The 18,931-nt window shown below is 36.7% G+C and overlaps 1 protein-coding gene across 5 annotated transcripts in view; it reads left to right on the forward strand.

Moving 5' to 3' along the window:
• NSD3 (nuclear receptor binding SET domain protein 3) overlaps positions 1-18,931 on the forward strand; it is a 124,646-nt gene that overhangs the window by 67,679 nt on the left and 38,036 nt on the right. For 4 of the 5 annotated variants that reach the window (XM_044225366.1, XM_044225368.1, XM_044225369.1 and 1 more), the window contains exons 6-12: positions 1,435-1,950; positions 4,586-4,712; positions 8,371-8,471; positions 10,592-10,637; positions 13,543-13,673; positions 14,053-14,181; positions 15,100-15,226. In XM_044225366.1, coding sequence (XP_044081301.1) covers positions 1,435-1,950; positions 4,586-4,712; positions 8,371-8,471; positions 10,592-10,637; positions 13,543-13,673; positions 14,053-14,181; positions 15,100-15,226 — 1,177 coding nt within the window. Of the gene's footprint in view, positions 1-1,434; positions 1,951-4,585; positions 4,713-8,370; positions 8,472-10,591; positions 10,638-11,520; positions 13,144-13,542; positions 13,674-14,052; positions 14,182-15,099; positions 15,227-18,931 lie in introns of those variants that run through there. The other variant, XM_044225371.1, reaches the window with a different exon arrangement.

Below are 18,931 nucleotides of genomic sequence, written 5' to 3' on the forward strand. Positions count from 1 at the left end.
CACCCAGACGCCCCCCTAAGTTAAGTTTTAATAATGTATTGTATGCCAGTAGGTTTTGTATTTCATATAAACAACATTAAAATACTATTAAAAACTTGAACTCTGCTTAATACAGTATTGGATTCTATTTTTGAATTGAATTAGTGTACATAAGACTAGTAGCTGCTAGTGAAACGCGGATTTTGCTAGGGAGTTCTATTCTTTCTCCTATTTCATTATCTTTATATGATTCCCTTTATTCTTATCTAGTAAAATTTGTTTTGTGAAAGTGAAGTTTCTAAAATATTTAGTGAGCACCTAGTATGAGACAGGCACTGTTTTAAGCATTTTGTGTATATTAATTCATTTAATCTTTATAACAACTTAAGAGGGATAGATGCCATTATTCCTATTTCTGCAGATGAAACTAGGCACAGACAGCTTAAGTAACTTGTTCAACCAAGGACACACTTAGTGATGGAACCAAGAAATATGTTTGTGGTGGTGGATATTTTAGAATTATGACAGCAACTCCTGATTATCTATCTGGTTGACATTTTTAAACTTAACTAATTTTAGGGTGGTCTCTTGTGATTCAGAAATTTGTCATATTTTTACTCTTTAAAAGCTAAATTTGATCACACAGGATTTTGATTAATTTTATCTGACAACATTTTACAGATTCATAAATCAGCCTTTCACATATACCATCCCTTCTCATAGTTTCATTAGCTAATTTTGGGCTACCTCAGTCTAATGCCCTAGATAATTCCTGATGGCTTTGGTCATCTCGCATACTTTCATTCAAAGTTTTCTTATCTGTCTTGGCAACTCAAAGTCTTCTGAGCAACAGTGAAGGAGACCTATGGAAACTGGTTCGGGTTTATTTTTTCTCTCATACATTCTTTCTTCCCAATGTCTTATCAACTTTCATTTGTTCCTCTGGGCTCTCTCCTTTCTCTGCATTCTGCTCCTGTTTGCATTATGGTACAAACTACCAGCACAGCTTCAAATACTGACTCCGCCATTTGCTTTGTTGCGATCTCTGTAGTACCCCGGAGCCTTAGGGTGTCATTTTTAATGTTAGTGTTTCATTGACCACTGAAAGTAATCGTTCTGCAATCTCTCTTCCCTTTCCCTCATGGCTAGCTTTTTATGAATGTAATGTGAGAAGGGACAGCTCCCTCTTTGAGGAACTTGTCCAGAAGAGTGGTCAACAGAAAAGGAAATATGAAAGACAGTAGACCTGCATGTCATCTGATAGTAATACTGACTTATCAAAGTTAGGGAGTTAGAACATTTCATGTATTTGACTGAAGAACCTGAATATATTGATTTATGTTACCTGGAAAGGTGTCAGGATCACGTGGGAAATACATATTGGTATAAATGTACCAATTAGATTGAAATGTATCCAATAATACCTGTCTTTTATCTGCCTGGGTCTTTTTTTAGATTCGAAAACCCCGACCTCAGAGAGAACGTGCTCAGTGGGACATTGGTATTGCCCATGCAGAGAAGGCACTAAAAATGACTCGAGAGGAAAGAATAGAACAGTATACTTTTATCTATATTGATAAACAGCCTGAGGAGGCTTTGTCCCAAGCAAAGAAGAATGTTGCCTCCAAAGCTGAAGTTAAGAAAACCCGAAGACCAAGGTCAGTGCTGAATACTCAGCCGGAACAGACCAATGCGGGTGAAGTGGCCTCCTCACTCTCAAGTACTGAAATTCGGAGACAGAGCCAGAGGCGGCACACTAGCGTGGAAGAGGAAGAACCACCTCCTGTTAAAATAGCCTGGAAAACGGCCGCCGCGAGGAAATCTTTACCAGCTTCCATTACAATGCACAAAGGGAGCCTGGATTTGCAGAAGTGTAACATGTCTCCAGTTGTGAAGATTGAACAAGTGTTTGCTCTTCAGAATGCTACAGGAGATGGGAAGTTTATTGATCAGTTTGTTTATTCGACAAAGGTACCTCCTTTCTTCATGGGTGTTTTGGGGGAATATTAATAAGTCTTCAACCTTGGTATTTAAAAAGAAACCTCAAAAACAACACAAGGTCATAATTTAAATGCCCTTTTACCACTGCATTTGAAATGTACGGTTAGTTTACTGTGTCTAAGGGGGCAAAAAAGGCAGAACGACTGTGTTTTCCTTCGTTTTTCCCCCTCTTTTGTAATATCCCATCTGTACTAGATTAATCTTGAGCTGTGCAGCCAAAATTGAGCTTAGCTTCCTAAAGTTGTGGGAAAAAACTTGGCACTTTGCCTGTTTCTAGTTTGTATAGTTAGTTTTTCTTAGCCACAAAATGTGCTGCTTATTACATTATTTTTCTCAGTTATCTGAATTAACCACTGTAATAATTAATTATACCTGTTAATCTGTTTGGTTGCACCAGCAATTCTGTTAGGCTCATGTTGGCTTGGGAGAGCTAATGCGTTTTAGAAAAATTCCACAACTGTGTTTGTTCTGTAACAATTAACTGTGGTGATAGTGTAGGTAATGGGTAAAAATACCTCTTCAAATTGAATATCTCCATTAGCCAGCTCTGAACCTCCATTTAGGACACTTACATTTTAGCTTTTAGACTTTAAAATTGTGTGATAACATTTGTAATGTTTATTCCGTATACCTCTTCACTATCCTCCAAACCCTTACCACAGTTGTAGGCTTGTGAATTCAATTTAGTGGCACCTCATGGGTGTGTCCTTTTTTCCTCTGCTTATTTCCTAACATTGTCATGTGCACCTGAAAATAATTAAATATAAGTATGCCTCATCAGTGCTATATTTTTCCAAGATTTATCTAAATTCCAGGTATTTAACATACAGTGTAATATTAGTTTCAGATGTAGAATTTAGTGATTGAACACTGACATATGACACCCGGTGCTCAAGTGATAATATTTTACTAGAGAGAAGTATAAGGATTCTCTGCTAATTTGTTTCTGACTATAGGTTCAACTGATTTCAGTAAGACTAAACTACTTGGAAAGACTTAAGTTACAGTTTCCACTTGGTTCTGTTGACAGCTTGGAATAGCAAAGGAATACCTTGCTACTTATTTTTAATGCAAATTGGCTTCATTCCTGAAGCTAGTTTTTATCTGCATTTGGATATACAAATCAAACTTTGTCACTGTGCTCCAAAGAGTGCTATTTAAATGAAATTGGGGATAAAGTTGTCTTTTAATTAATTAATTCATTCATTTATTTAAGTTTCTAAAAAAGAGTTATTTATTAGAGAGAGAGAGAGAGAGCACTCCCCACACATGAGGGGTCCCCAGGCAGGGGCAGAGGAGAGGGAGAATCTCAGGCAGACTCTCCCCCTAGTGTGGGGGGACGGTGGGGGACTCAGTCTCATGACCCTGAGATCATGACCTGAGCCAAAATCAAGAGTTGGAGGCTTAACTGCCTGAGCCACCCATGCATCCCCAAACTGATCTTTTTAAAATGAAGACCTTAAAAATGCATATATTTGCAAACCACTCCTTTATTTCATTGTGTTAAAATACCTAAAATGAGACAGAGCTGTAATTATAGCTGCCTTCTTTCTGCTCCAAATTGCTTATGGGTACACATTTTGGTCATCATGAATGTCAGATTTCTGTATCTAAGGATATTCTTGTCTTTTTTTTTTTTTTTTTAGATTTTATTTCTTTATTTGACAGAGAGCTATAGAGAGAGCACAAGTAGGCAGAGTAGCAGCCAGAGCACAAGTAGACAGAGAAGCAGGCTCTCCGCTGACCAGGGAGTCTGATGCGGGGCTCAGTCCTAGGACCCCAGCATCATGACTTGAGCCAAAGGCAGCCGCTTTAACGGACTGAGCCGCCCAGGCGCCCCTATATTCTTGTCTTTTGAGACATGTTGACATTTTCCATTGGAGAAAGACAACTATCATATGATCTCCCTGATATGAGGAAGTGGAGGTGCAACGTGGGGAGTTTGGGGGGTAGGAAAAGAATAAATGAAACAACATGGGATCGGGAGGGAGACAGACCATAAGAGACTCTTAATCTCGCAAAACAAACTGAGGGTTGCGGGGGGGCGGGGGGTGTAGGGAGAGGGTGGTGGGGTTATGGACATTGAGGAGGGTATGTGCTGTGGTGAGTGCTGTGAAGTGTGTAAACCTGGCGATTCACAGACTTGTACCCCTGGGGCTAATAATACATTATATGTTTATAAAAAAATTATTTAAAAAAATATTTAAAAAAATAAAAGACATGCTGACATTTTGATTTGTGTAGTAAGGTACTTAACCAAATGAAAATGACTCAAGTTATTTTCCTGTGATGAGGTAAAGGGAAAGACTATTCAGACAAGAAAACATTTTGGTTTTGACAGAAAACTAGGTGATACAGGTTCAGTTTTTGGTGATATGCCTCATGTGGAATCATTTTTTTTTCCTCACATAATCTCATTATACATTTTAGAATACATCCCGATGATTTAATAAAATTGCTCTGGTAATGGCAAAGATGATAAATTAACTATAGTCAAAGAGTGTGTAAAATTGAAGCAAGTCATGACCATCTTGGGCTGTCTTTGTAAGCCAATTAATGCCATTTGCCTGGTGATCACCTATTTTTAATTTGCCTTATTTTAAAGGGAATTGGTAACAAAACGGAAATAAGTGTCAGGGGACAGGAAAGACTTATAATTTCTACACCAAACCAGAGAAATGAAAAGGCGACTCAGAATATATCATCTCCTGAAGCAACATCTGGTCCTACAGGTGGGTAAGGAATGAAGAGTATATAGATCCATTTTAAGAGGTCATAGTTCTGTTTTGCTATAACATGGTAGCTGCATTCCTAAGAAACTTTTAGTTACCAAAATCAGATTATATTTTAAAAAATTAAGTTATGAAAGCAATTATTTCAATAGGGAAGAATAGGGGCTAGGGAGCTTTATTCATAGTAAGTTATTTTTCCTGTAAGAGTTTAAGTTAATAAGATGGTTCTGTAATTAAAAGAGTATAGTTATGAAATCTGTACACAGCTGAGTAAATGCACCATCTGGTTATCTCTCTTTGCATGAAAATGACAGCTTTACTTTTCTAGCACTATTAACACCTTCTTACCATTTCATTCTTAATCTTTTATTAGAAACTAATTGACAGATGCCCATGCTTTTTTTTTTTTATTATTTTTAGGTGTAGTAGATGTTAGTAAGTAGGGGACTAGGGCCTAACTCTCCTATTATAATTCTGTTCTCTGATTAACAGATACCACAAATAGAAAATCAAACCATACTATTCTTGTTTAAAAGAGAAATGCCTATATTTAGTAAGGTTGTACCTTTGGAATGGTCAAAGTAATTTTTTTTAAGGGACTGACATACTAAGTATCTTATTTTTAACTGAGTTTCTGGTTGGTTTGTTTTATATAACAGTATTACTGCTTCCTAAAGCCTCCAAGAAAAGAGTTAGATTGTCAACTGGTTTGGTCATTTAGAATCTTGGTTTAGGAGAAAGGACTTTGTTTCACCTTATTCTTTTAAAAAAAATTTTGGAATCATATCAAAAGGACCAAATAATTTTCTAGAAGGAATAAAATCTTGAGAATTGAGGTAGTAGCCTTGAATCAGTAGTAACTCAGGCAGAATCATGACTGAGTGGCACAAAGGGGCAAATAGTTTCGTAAGGGAAACTTTGAGTAAGATGCTTACCATTTTAAGAGCTAAAATAAAAGCAGTCATTGTTCAGGAAAGAATTTGGGCTAGCTTTTCTTTAAAAAAAAAAAAGGTGAAGAGGTGCTACAAGATAGGGAGAGGTGGTAGCAGGGGAGATGGGGCATATATTGGATGGGACATGCAAAACATTATGCCTTTATCCAAATTTGAATTGGGAAGGGAAGCTGCGTTAAAGTAAGGAGAGAGTAGCAAAGTCCAGAACCAGATTTGCAACTTGTATCATTTCACAATACTGTATAAAAAAATGAAATTATGATGTTAAAGAAATGAGTAAGTGGCCTTAAAAGATTTTGCATTAATTAACCATAATTGAAAACATCTGTTCCTTCTTTGAAGATTTAAAGAATTTTTTTGGCCTCAGCTCTCCATAGTCAGGTACATCAATTTTGTTATCTTTCTTTACACTAAACTGTTGTAATTTGTCTGGTTTAAGTGTTATACTTAGCCTAGGGGGATCTCTATTTAAATATGTACATTCTCCTATTTAGGGAGAAAGTAAACTCTTCATATTAGATTGATCTTAAATATTACACTTTTGGGGGCACCTGGGTGGCTCAGTGGGTTAAGCCTCTGCCTTCCGCTCGGGTCATGATCCCAGCGTCCTGGGATCAAGCCCCACATCGGGCTCTCTGCTCAGCAGGGAGCCTGCTTCCCCCTCTCTCTGTCTGTTGCTCTGCCTACTTGTGGTCTCTCTTTGTCAAATGAATAAATAAAATCTTTTTTTAAAAAGTGTAATTTTTAAAAAAAGATTTTATTTATTTATTTGACAGCGGGAGAGAGATCACAAGCAGGCAGAGAGGCAGACAGAGACAGAAAGGGAAGCAGGCTCCCTGCCGAGCAGAGAGCCCAATGTGGGGCTCTATCCCAGGACCCGGAGATCATGACCTGAGCCGAAGGCAGAGACTTGAACCCACTGAGCCACCCAGGCGCCCCAGAACATTTTCTTTTCGTGTAGTCTTTTCGCTGTAAGATTCAAGTTTTGCTATAAATTTATTTTTTTTAAGTGAAAGGTAAGTGGGAGGTTCTAATTCTTTATATCTGGAATAAGTGCAGTTCCTTCTTTAGGTAGGTCTATATTTAGGTTGTAAATTAATGAGTGCTCTAAAGTTTTGACATTGGTTTAAATTTGGTTGCCAGCTGTGGTTGATGAGCATATTTTGCCTTTTTAAATGACCATTTTGCTTCTTGTAGAAATAACTTCAGTAGTTGAAAAGTGAGAGAAAAGACTTGATCTCCCTTCAGAAACCAGTTGTATCATCATCTCAGTTGGTGTCAACTACTAGGCAGAATTCTTGAGCCTTTTCTAATAAATTTAGGGGGCACATAGAGTGTGTGGCACTGCTGATTTCTGTGATTTGAAGAATTGTATTTGCCTTTATAATAGATTTCTAAACTATTATCCAGAGACGGTCCCCTCCTCTCTCTCAGGACACAAATGCAGTACTTTTTAGTGGTTTTAATATGGTAGATTTTGTGTTCTTTCGGTAGCTTTCAGAACAATTAAAAGAAGTCGTGTTGCTTTATTTTCTATAAGATAGTAGATCAAATAACCATCTCTAGTTAATGGAACAGTTATGTTGTCATCCTCAAAACAAGTGAAGCTGTTTTGTTTTAAACATTTCTATTTTCATTTTCCTCTTTCCTGATAGGTACTTGAATATTGATGATTATACTAAAGTCTGGATTTCTGGGATACTCAGGTGTCTGTGAGGGTAGGATATCTGTTATCTTAGTGAATGTTTCCATCAGTGTAAGCAGCAGAGTGAGGATGAAGGAAGGAGCCGACACCTTCATTTGTGGCTTTTCTGCTAGAAATTAACACAGCTCAGGAACAATACATTAGTATCAGACTACCTCCTTCTTCCCCAAAACAGACATAGTTGGATCCTTCTTTGTTTTGGCTTTGAACTAAGGTGAACGAAACCATTTACACATAGACAAGAACAATGAAACCACAAAATATAAAGGTAATGGGGAAGGTTTTATTGAAGTAGCTTCTGCCTGCTTTGATAAGAGCTTTCTCCCCTGGCAAGGTGTAGAAGGGTGATTATTATGTAGGAAGGATTATGCAGGTGGTCGAGCACTGAAAAGATGGAGAACAGCTGCACCGCAGGCATCATTCCTTCTCAGGATTCCAGAATGAATCATTCCTGACTTAGCATTCTTTCCAGTTGTGGTCTTCATTCTAAGTTTTATCCTGTCCAGAGTGGGGTCGATGTGAGGTTATTTTCCTTTTTTCTGTTTACTTCCAAAAAATTTTACTGTTTAAAAAATACTGTTAGTTTCTGTTTTACTATTTAACATGAAAAACCTTGCCGGAAAGTTTTTCATGACTTATTATTTCTAAAGCTTAACAAGCCCCTTGGCATCCAAATTAATGATTTGGTTTTGGCCACATCTTTGTGCCCCTTTCCCCTGTTGTTGTTAATAATATACAGTAGCAAAAATTCATATAGGTACACCAAACACCGTTAAACATTTTACATATAGGGTTAATTTAATTCATTTGTTAAAATGAAAAATATGTAGTACAGATTGGATTTTTAGTGACTTACAGTTGAAAGACCAAAAGTAAAACAAAACAATTACAAAACAAAGTAATGGATAAGAAAAGCAGGGAATTGGATCAAATCTTAACTAAATGAATGTCAAGTCATCCTTAAATGATTTTTTGTTTGTTCCTTTAAATCACCTCTTAGGCTCAGTAGAGAAGAAGCAACAGAGAAGATCGATTAGAACTCGTTCTGAATCAGAGAAATCTACCGAGGTTGTGCCAAAGAAGAAGATCAAAAAGGAGCAGGTTGGCTTCCTACATGTAGAGAGTTAAAACATTGTATTTGTAAATGTTGTGGCTTATATGATATCTTAAAAGAAAGAGAAACTTTCCCCAAACTGGGTTTCCTTTTTCTGGACTATCTTATGCTTCTGTCCTAGTGAGTTCCAGTGCCCATTTCTAATACAGCCATCCCTGTGATTCTGCTTCAAGCATTTTCACAGAAAGTAGTCAGGCTTCAGGAGATGGGAAGCCAGTGGTTTAAGATTCTTAAAGAATTCCTCACATTTGTTTTGAAATTTCTGTTATGAACAAAATGATTTCATGTTTTCATGATTTTTAGCCCCCCCGTCCTTTAAATTTTGATTTTTTGTTTAAGCTGCTGGTATGTATTGTTTTTATTTTTTAAACAAATCAGATTAATTTAACTATGAGAGTTATATTTAAGACACAGATAATCATAGATATGATCTGGTTTTTCTGTTGGTATCACAGATTTTTTGGAATGTTATTTTCCCAATGGAATGGCACTCACCTGTGATTGAGTTATCAGAAACACCATTTAATAAGTAAAAACCAAAAAAGGAGGGACATTTGACTAAAGGGTATTAAACCAGTGTAATCAATGTAGTAATATGCATATTAAATTACCTTTGCAAAGAAAGTTTTAGAAACCATTATTCCTTAAAATTAAACTCACAATAAGAATTTTTCCTAACTTTTTAAAGTGGAAGAATATCCATTTTTTATAGACCGGACAGCTGCTGTTAAACAAAAAGAATTCTGAATAGTATTAGTTCCAGTAAGCTTTATATTTTTAAAACCACTTAATATGGAAGTGTGGACTTTTCTATTCAAATTATTTCCTTCACAATTTAAACTTCCAAACTTAAAAGGTGATTTTGTGGGTGCTCTATTGTATCTCCAAGCATGTAAAACAAATTTCCCAGGATCATTTAACTAAAATTTAAATAATATACTAATTTGTCATTCATTTACCATAATTAGCTTTCATACTTAGGAAATTATATTCCAAAAAATCTTTCTAAGCTCTTGCAAATCTATAGCATTCATTACTAAAATGAGGTTGTGATTTTTCCAGCTGGTTCCCAAATTCAGTCTGTGACCAGTCAGTTTAAAATTAATTAGCAGAATGAATATAAAAAGTGGGACAAATTGTTAATGCCACTATGTTATAGTTAGTAGTAGAACAATATCAGTGACTGTTTAGAAGATTTTATATTTGTATTACTAATTGTATCTTATAAAAGCGCTTCTGTTGTATGTTTTTTTACCTGTTGTAAAAAAAATAAAAAATTTTTTAAAAAGCTTAGAACAATCCTTAAATATTTACAAAATGTGTTTCAACATGCATATCTCACCACATCTTAAGGAAACCTAAAATTCAATTCATAGCTAAAGCAGGAATTCCTCCAAACAGCATCCTTTCTTTAATTCCAATGGTTCAAGCCTCAAATTACCACGTGTTTTACATATACATTGGCAGAATAACTTCTGATCTCGCTCTCCTAATGTAGGATCAAGACACTGTTCATAAGACACTCAAGAAAGTGCTTTTGCAATATCACAAACTTATTTTCTTAAGTTTGTACTAGCAGCAAAAGTATTGAGCTTCCAGCTGTATGGAGCCCTGTAGCACTCTCTACAGAGAGGGTCCTGATTCCCAGCAACTTAGCTGTGAGTGCAGGCGCGGAAGGGTCTTAAAGTGGCGTGAGTTACATTAACCTGAGTATCATAGTAAGTAAAAATTTATCCTAACGTCTTTGGGGTGGGAGGGGTTTATAGCAACATCGGGGCTGGTTGCAGAAACAACCCCTCTCCTGCCTCCCAGACACTGAGGAAAGGATTCCTGTTTTCTTCATATACCAAGGGAATGGTGGGAAAAGTCTTTGCTAGAGAGCATGTGGCTGTATGTTGTCACTTGGAATTCAGTATAGGCAGCTAGGATTTAAACCCTCCCTGACCTTGAGACAGAGAAACTTTACCCAGAAGATGGGACGGAGTACAGATTTCAGATACATTAATCATTCATCATTACTTAGATTGATGGAAGTATTGTTTTTTTCCCTCTGTTAATTAAAAGTGAAAAAATTCCTTGTTAATGGTATATTTTTCTATCCAAACAGGTTGAAACGGTTCCTCAGGCTACAGTGAAGACTGGATTACAGAAAGGTGAGTTATTATAATGTTGCCTTGCATTTCCTTGATTAAAACCAATTTTTAAGAATTACTTATTTGTACTTCATGTATTTTTGTTTGTCTCTGTAAATCACTGTTGTTGCTCTTCAGTCAAAAATTTGTGTGAAATTGAAGTATTTCCTGGTGTGTGTGTATGTGTGTGTGTGTGTTTTAGAGTTGATCTTATTCTGTATCCATGTGTAAAGTCTTACTTGTTTTGGTAAATTGGAGAACACCATGTAGACTTGATACTGTTTCTAACTTTTCTCCATAAGATTCTGGGGTTTCACTGGTTTATAAACTAGGGATGTGACGAATCCATTTTTTTTGGTATTCGACTGAATACCGAATAGTAGCTATTAATGTTTGTCAAACATGGACTATGACAAATCAGACAAGACAACCCGATTGAAAAAAATCTTGCCACGTTTATTTTGACAGTGCTGTAAAATCTTTTTTTTTTTAAATTAAAATGATTTGTAGCATATTTATGGCCATTATTAGATGACCTTATGCAAATCTTATTTGAGATATGCACAAAGTTTAAGAAACCTTAAACTTATATCCGTATTTTCTGTGTGCAATTTGACTACAGTACAAACTCCATAGCATGATTCGTGCGTTTTTGGTGAGATCATTCAAACTGTATTTGATACCTGTAGTTTACTCTGGGCAAATTGCATTATTTAAAAAAAAAAAAACACCAGCCTCTCTGCATTCTCGGGGAGAAGTCTGCAGCGATGGTCTCCGTGGAGATCCTCAGCAGAACTGAACAGCCTCTCGGAGGGAACACTGCTTGGCGGAGCTCCAAGAAAAGACATCGCGATCGCTGCGAGATTAGGAGGCCTGATTGCGTTGTGTTTCCACCATTCCACAGGGTCGGCGGACCGGGGAGTGCAGGGCTCTGTCAGATTCAGTGACAGCTCCGTCTCCGCAGCGATTGAGGAAACTGTGGACTGAGATTCCTGTACAATTTCATCCCAGAAACTCCAGACTTGGAGTCTCCATGCAAGATTTCTTTGTCGGCGGCTCGATAAACAGTTTCTTTGTTTTCAATTTTGATTTCGCCAATCATCATTATTGGCATTTTCCTGCCTGGTTTCTTCTTCAAGACTCTGAACAATTGCTTTAACATTCAGATGATTTTTTTTTTTTTTTTTTGGTCTGAGCTGGATGGGTACAGCTTAAATCATGGGTCCAGCCTAAAAACCACCATTTAACTTACACTGATCAATTTCAACATGGACTGTTTTTGTTTTTTTGTTTTTTGTTTTTAAATAAAGCATCATTAATGCACATCTGCAGGGTTTTGCCAAACAGCCCAAACTGTATACATTACAATCATTAAAGGCTCTTATTTTTTTTAATATTAGTGCCGTTATCATGGAGAACAGCATGGCAGCTGTCTTTGGCAGTCTGTCATTTTTCTAGCATTTTCAGAAACTCATCGGAAATGGCGGTACCTGTGTTTTCCCTTCGAAAGCCTCTCAGTACAGCACTCCTGTTCCTCTGTTAAAACTCCTTGTTAATCCAGTGATCTTTTAGGCCAAGGAAATACTTTGTGGTGGTGTTCTGGGTCCACACACCAGCAATGAAGGAGATAGATTTGTGTACTTGTGTTTTTTAATCAGCGTTAACATGGGCAGGCACCCTCATTTATAGATGTAAGGAAACATTCAGTGAAAAAACTTGTAGAATGGGATGTGATATCAAGGTTCCAGTAATCTGAGCAGTCTAAAGAGGCCCACATCCTCCACCACTGAACATGGCTATATTCCAAGTTCTACTCTCACTCAGCCTGTTGCGGATCTTCATGGCCTCAGGAGACTTGTTTCTCCATGGTCTCTTCTGGACTGCACACTTCCACCATAGCTTGCTGGGCTGATCTAGATGTCTGTTTGTTGTATGGAAATTTTGGGGGAAAAAAAAAATCCAAAACACAAACTGTGGGTTAAAATATTAACCGTCTCCTTGGTTCCCTGGTATTCACCGTGCCTGATCTGCACATTTCATCGTGGCTGTTTCTGTATAGCCTATACTGCATTAGCCCAAGAGATTGTTGCTTTGTAACTTTTTGCACTATTGTTTTGGCTGGATTTGTATTACACACAGTTTTAAAAAAATTCCACACTATTCTCTGCCTTTTTTTTTTTTTTTCTTCATATTTATTCCTTCCCGCACAAATTCCACATAGAGGCCTCTCATCCAGCTCTTCGTGATTTGGCTGCACTTGAACATTGATTGTCCATTACAACCCTCAGCAATGTGCCTCCTAGATGGCATGACATATGTAGATGTGCTGCAGCACTTGTTAATGGTCACAATAAATGCCACTTCACCAAGGAAGTCTGAGATGAACAATTATGAACATCCAAAATTTATTCGGGGGGCAATAATCAACTGAATTGCAAAATTCGGGGGAAAATGGCACTATCCGTGTACGAATCGAATACAAATCAAAGATTTGTCACATCCCTAATAAAAACAAGATGGAGATGTCTCTGCGACCATATTTGTAAGCTACACAGTGTGTTGGGTTTTATGTCTTCCCCCTCCAAATTGAATGGTTCCTTGGATTGCTCCAAATCAATCGGCTGTCCTGTAGCTTTGAAAGAATTGGTTTTTAGCTTGGAACTTAGGCTCTGTTGACTGAAAATAGCTTTAGAGCAGGAGCACTGAATTAAATGTTTTAATAGAGCGGTTGTAAATTAAATCACTCACTATCAGGAAGGTCAGAAGCTTCTGAAGTTTTGACTCGTGACTTCAGCGTTACAAGGAGAGCTGTGCTTTTTCCACACTACAGATGAGTTTGGGGAAAGAAATAATCTCCCACAAACAAAAATGAAAACAACAAACCTTAAGCACTATTTTAGGATTAATTTCAGTATGTTGTATTAAGGTGCCAGCGAGATTTCAGATTCCTGTAAACCTCTAAAGAAAAGGAGTCGCGCCTCAACTGATGTAGAAATGACTAGCTCAGCGTACAGAGACACCTCTGACTCCGATTCCAGAGGACTGAGTGACCTGCAGGTAAGTATTTTCAAGGCTCGGGGCACCTTGCTCTCTTTTGCTTTGCAAGATGTACAAAATGCTTTGCCTGACTTATTTGGGGAGACTGTGGAATTTTTTAAATACTCAGGGAATGAATCAGTTTGGTTATCTTGTAATTTACAAGTGTCTTAATTTTGCTGATCTCTTATGTAACAAACATAGTTTCTGTGTTTTTAAATTTCAACTACTGTTTCTCTCAAAACATCAGGCAAATGGTATCCAGGGGTTTTAGAAAGAAAGGGAAAAAAAAGAGGTGTCAAGGTTTATTTGAGCAAATCTTGGTAGGATTTTCATAGCACTTCACTTGAAGGAAATTTTTGTTTCATTTTTCTTACAAAGTGTTATGTTTTCCATGTAGGTAGGCTTTGGAAAGCAAGTAGATAGCCCTTCCGCTACTGCAGATGCAGAGGTTTCTGATGTGCAGTCCGTGGATTCAAGTTTGTCAAGAAGAGGCGTTGGAGTCAGTAGGAAGGACACTGTGTGTCAGGTAGGCCAGCGACGGATAGCTTGAAGTAATTGCTGTTAACAGTCCGCCGGTAATATACTTATCCTTCAGCTGGAGAAAGTAATATCTTTCTACATTATATTACTTTAAAGCTATAGGTAAAAGCCATATCTGGCTCTTTTCTGCCCACACAAGTGCCGGTCTTCATTGTGATACTCAGTTATCAATTAGAGGTACATGGGGGATATCTGGCTGGCTCAGTCGGTAGCACATGGAACTCTTGATCCTTGGGTTTGTGAGTTTAAGCCCCATGTTGGGCCTAGAGCTTACTTACCAAAAAAAAGTAAAAGGCAGATGATTTATTTTAAAAAACATTTTCCTAAATTTAAGTTGGTATTACCTCTTGTGATGTATATTTACCCTTTTTGAAAAACACTGCTTTGCCCTGTGAAGAAAGGTTCAAGTAGTGCAGATTCCAAAGAAGGAATCAGGAAAGAAGTATGCCTTTTAAACTTTATACCATATTGGGTCTGGAAATAGTTATCTAATTCAATGGTTCTTTTTTTTTTTTTTTTTTTTAATGTATTAAATATAGGAGTCTCCCTATATTTTTATTATTTTTGTCATGATGAGCACTGAATGGTGTATGGGATTGTTGAATCACTCTATTATACACCTGAAACCAATATAGCATTGTGTTAACTAAGTGGAATTAAAATTAAAACTTTAAAAAAGAATAAAAAGTTAACTTCAGCGGTTCTTAAAGAGAGGACCAAGGACCAGCAGCATCAGCATTGTCAGGTAGATACTTGATAGAAATGCAAATTCTTGGGCCCCACCGTATATCTGCTGAATCAGAAACTGGGAGAGGGACCCAGTAGTCTGAGTCTTAACAGACCCTACAAGTGATTCTGATGGCTTGCTAAAGTTTGAGAATTACTGCTTTTTGCCATATTGCAGATCTGTGAAAGCTCTGGTGACTCTCTGATCCCCTGTGAGGGAGAGTGCTGCAAACACTTTCACCTGGAGTGCCTGGGATTGGCATCACTCCCTGATGGAAAGTTCATCTGTGTGGAATGTAAAACCGGTAAGTTTACTTAGTTTGATCAATACAAAAAGACAGGTAGGAAGGAATGCGCCATGCCAGCATCCCCCATGACATCTGTTCTCTTACCACTGTTACGTAGCTCTCATCCCCCACTCCCATAGATATTTCAACAAATTAAGACCATTCAGAGATTGGGATTCCTAAAATCCAAAGAGTGGTTAGCAGTATTACTGTCAAATTCCCTCTTACCAGTGCTTTTATCATGAAATCTATCAAATCATTGAGATGGATTTGTATCAAAACAACTATGCAAAATATGTAGATTGAATTATTTTTTAGATGGGTTTGTGAGTTTTGTGTTAAATAGATTGGGTTAAAGTCCCTTGACTTTAATATTAAAGACTGGAATAAGCATCAATCATAATCTATAACCAGGGTTCCTATATTTTTATTGGAAAGGTGGAACTATTGGAAGTTGTTTTTTGGACACTGGGGGTTTTGGATTCACCATTTTTTCTTACGCCTACCTCATACAGACTACTGCTGATCAAAACAATTGGTGGAGAAAGTTTAACACTTTACCCAAAGTCAAAAGGCAACATTTAATGAAACTGAGATTTAAGCCCGGGAAGTAGCTTAACCCCAGATTCTTTACACTTTATTATTGCCTTCTACTGACTTGACTAAGTAGGGTGAAGGTTGTATTTCATATGTCATATATCCTAACACAGATACATACATACATACACATGGAAAAATTAAGCTATAAAAGCTGTTTTGAACATATAACTTGTATTTTCCCCTATATAAAATATTATTTATTACATTTAGACTCTGTAGTAAAATTTTTGAACAGTTTGCCAACTGGCAGCCTCAGGGTCAAATTAGCCGCACATTCTTTTATTTGTCTTTCAAAAGGTGTTTTCAGTGTGTGAACAAGAATCAGGCACATATTCCTGGTTCCCCACATTCTCTATCATTCCTTTTTCTAAAATCCTTCACTCCAGTCACTTAGGTAATCTGCCTGGCCCCTTTAAGCACTTAAGTTGCAATCTCTCTTATAAACTACTGATAGGAAGGACCATATTTTGTGGTATTAGAATACTCTGAGGGCTTCTCTCCTAACTCTAGAACTCAGCAGAGCAGAATTGTGCCAACAAACTCTAGATATAATCTACTTTGGTCCACATCTATTAGAAAATTTAAGAGAGAAATTTTCTTTAAAAACAATACATAGAGCAAAGTTGGAAGACTTACTTCCTGATTTAAAAATTTGCTACAAAGCAAAAATGCTGATAATAATAATTAAATAAAAATTTACTACAATGCTACAGTAATTCAAACAATGTGGTATTGGCATGAAGACGGAATTATAAACCAGTGGAATAGAATAAGGAGCCCAGAAATAAATATTCACACATTTGGTCAAATGATTTTTTGACAAGGGTGCAAAGACCATTCAATGGGAAAGGACAGTCTTTTCAACAAATGGTGCTGGGAAAACTGGATATCTACATGCAAAAGAATGAAGTTGAAACTTTACCTAACAACAGTGTATAAAAACTAATTCAAATGGATCAAAGACCAAAATATATGAGCTAAAACTATAAAAATCTTAGAAGAAAACATAGGGGGAAAACTTCATAACATTGGTTTTGACATTGATTTTCTAGATACAACACCAAAGGCATGGGCAACAAAATAAACAAATTGGGCTTTATCAAAATTAAAAACTTTGAACACCATGAACAAACTGAAAAAGCAACCCACAAAATGGGGGATAGTATTGGCAAATTCCATGTCTGAAAAGGGATTAATGTCCGGAATGTGTAAGGAACTAACAATTCAGCAACAAAAAACCAAACAACCCAATTGCGCAAAGGACTTGGATAGACATTCCTTCAAGGAAGATCTACAAATTGGTCAATAAACACATGAAAAAATGTTCAACACCATTAGTAATCAGGGAGATAAAAATTAAAATCACCTGAGATGCCACTGCAATGGCTATTATTTGAAGAAGAAGAAGAAGTAGTAGCGTTGGTCGGGATATGGAGAAATTGGAATTTTTGTATGCTGTCAGCAGGAAAGTAACATGGTACAACCTCTGTGGAAAAGAGTTTGGCAGTTCCTCAAAAAATTAAAACATAGATTTACTGTATGATTCAACAATTCCCCTTCTGGGTGTATACCCAAAAGAACAGAAAGTAGAGACTCAAACAGATATTTGTACACCCATATTCACTGCAGCATTATTCATAATAGCCAAATGGTGGAAATGATCCAAGTGTCCACTGATGAATGAATGGGTAGATAAAATGTGGTATGTACATGCCATAGGGTGTTTTTTAAAATGAAATTCTAATACATGCTATAACATGGGTGATCCTCGAGGAGATGACTGTGGATAAAATAAGGTAGTCACAAAGGACAAATATTTGATCGCACTTATATGAGTTACCTAGAGTAGTAAAATTTATAGAGACAGAAAGTAGAGCAGTTTTTACCAAGGTGGTATTTTTGTTATTGTTTTGTTTTGTTTGTTTGTTTGGAGGTTTTTTTTTTTGTTGTTTTTTTTTTTTTAGTTTTTACCAGAGAGTAATGGGGAGTTATTGTTTAAATGGGTATAGAAATTCAGGATGGAATGATGAAAAAATAGATAGATAGTGGTGATGGTTGCAAAATAGTGAGTATTTAATTCATGGAACTGTACATTCAGAAATGGTTAAAATGTTAACTTTTATATTGTACATTTTAAACAACAATTTGGAAGACAATTATTATTTAATTTTTAAAAAATTGCTTTTGGGGATGCTTGGGTGGCTCAGTCAGTTGAGCATCCCACTCTTGATTTTGGCTCAGGTCATGATCTCAGTGTTGTGGGATTGAGCCCCACGTAGGGCTTCACACTCAGCTCAGAGACTGCTTGAGATTCTTTCACTTTCCTTCCTTCCTGCCCTTCCCCCTACACGCTCTCTCTCGTACACAGACACACACACACACACACACACATGCACTTTCTCTCTGAAATAAATAAATAAATAAATAAATAATCTTTTAAAGATTGCTTTCGATTTATTTATTATTACATGAAAATTACTTTGATACTAATTTGTTATCTTTCTAACAGATTAGGAGTAAAAGTTTCAAACCATCATTTATGATCATTTAGAAAGTTTTGTTTATCAAAGACAGATACTTTGCATGTAGAAAATATTATAAGATACATGCCTAGTAAGTTCTTATACTCTCACTCTTTTAAAAAAAAAAAAAAAGATTTATTTATTTATTTATTTATTTGACAGACAGAGATCACAAGTAGGCAGAGAGGCAGGCAGGGGAGGGGGAAGCAGGCTCCCTGCTGAGCAGAGAGCCTGATGCCGGGCTCTATCCCAGGTCACTGAGATTGTGACCTGAGCCCAAGGCAAAGGCTTTAACCCGCTGAACCACCCAGGTACCCCTTATATATTACTTATTATTGTTTAAGACAAATGTGATTTCTGGAAAGAGAGTACTTTCATTTGACCTTGTGAATAAATGTATAATTATTACGTTTACTTATTAATTATTATAAATGAAGACCCTGTCCTACTGAGAAGGGAGGATATTAGAAGCACTCATATCCTAGGGCTCTAAACTTAAGTCTTAAAGGGGTTTGATAGTTCAGCTATTAGTATAACAGTGTCACTGGTTATAACAGTTTTTGTTTATATTAGACCTATTTTGATCATTATGCAAATAAAA

The sequence above is a fragment of the Neovison vison genome, chromosome 11 (genome assembly GCF_020171115.1).
Source record: "Neovison vison isolate M4711 chromosome 11, ASM_NN_V1, whole genome shotgun sequence".
NCBI lineage: Eukaryota > Metazoa > Chordata > Mammalia > Carnivora > Mustelidae > Neogale > Neogale vison.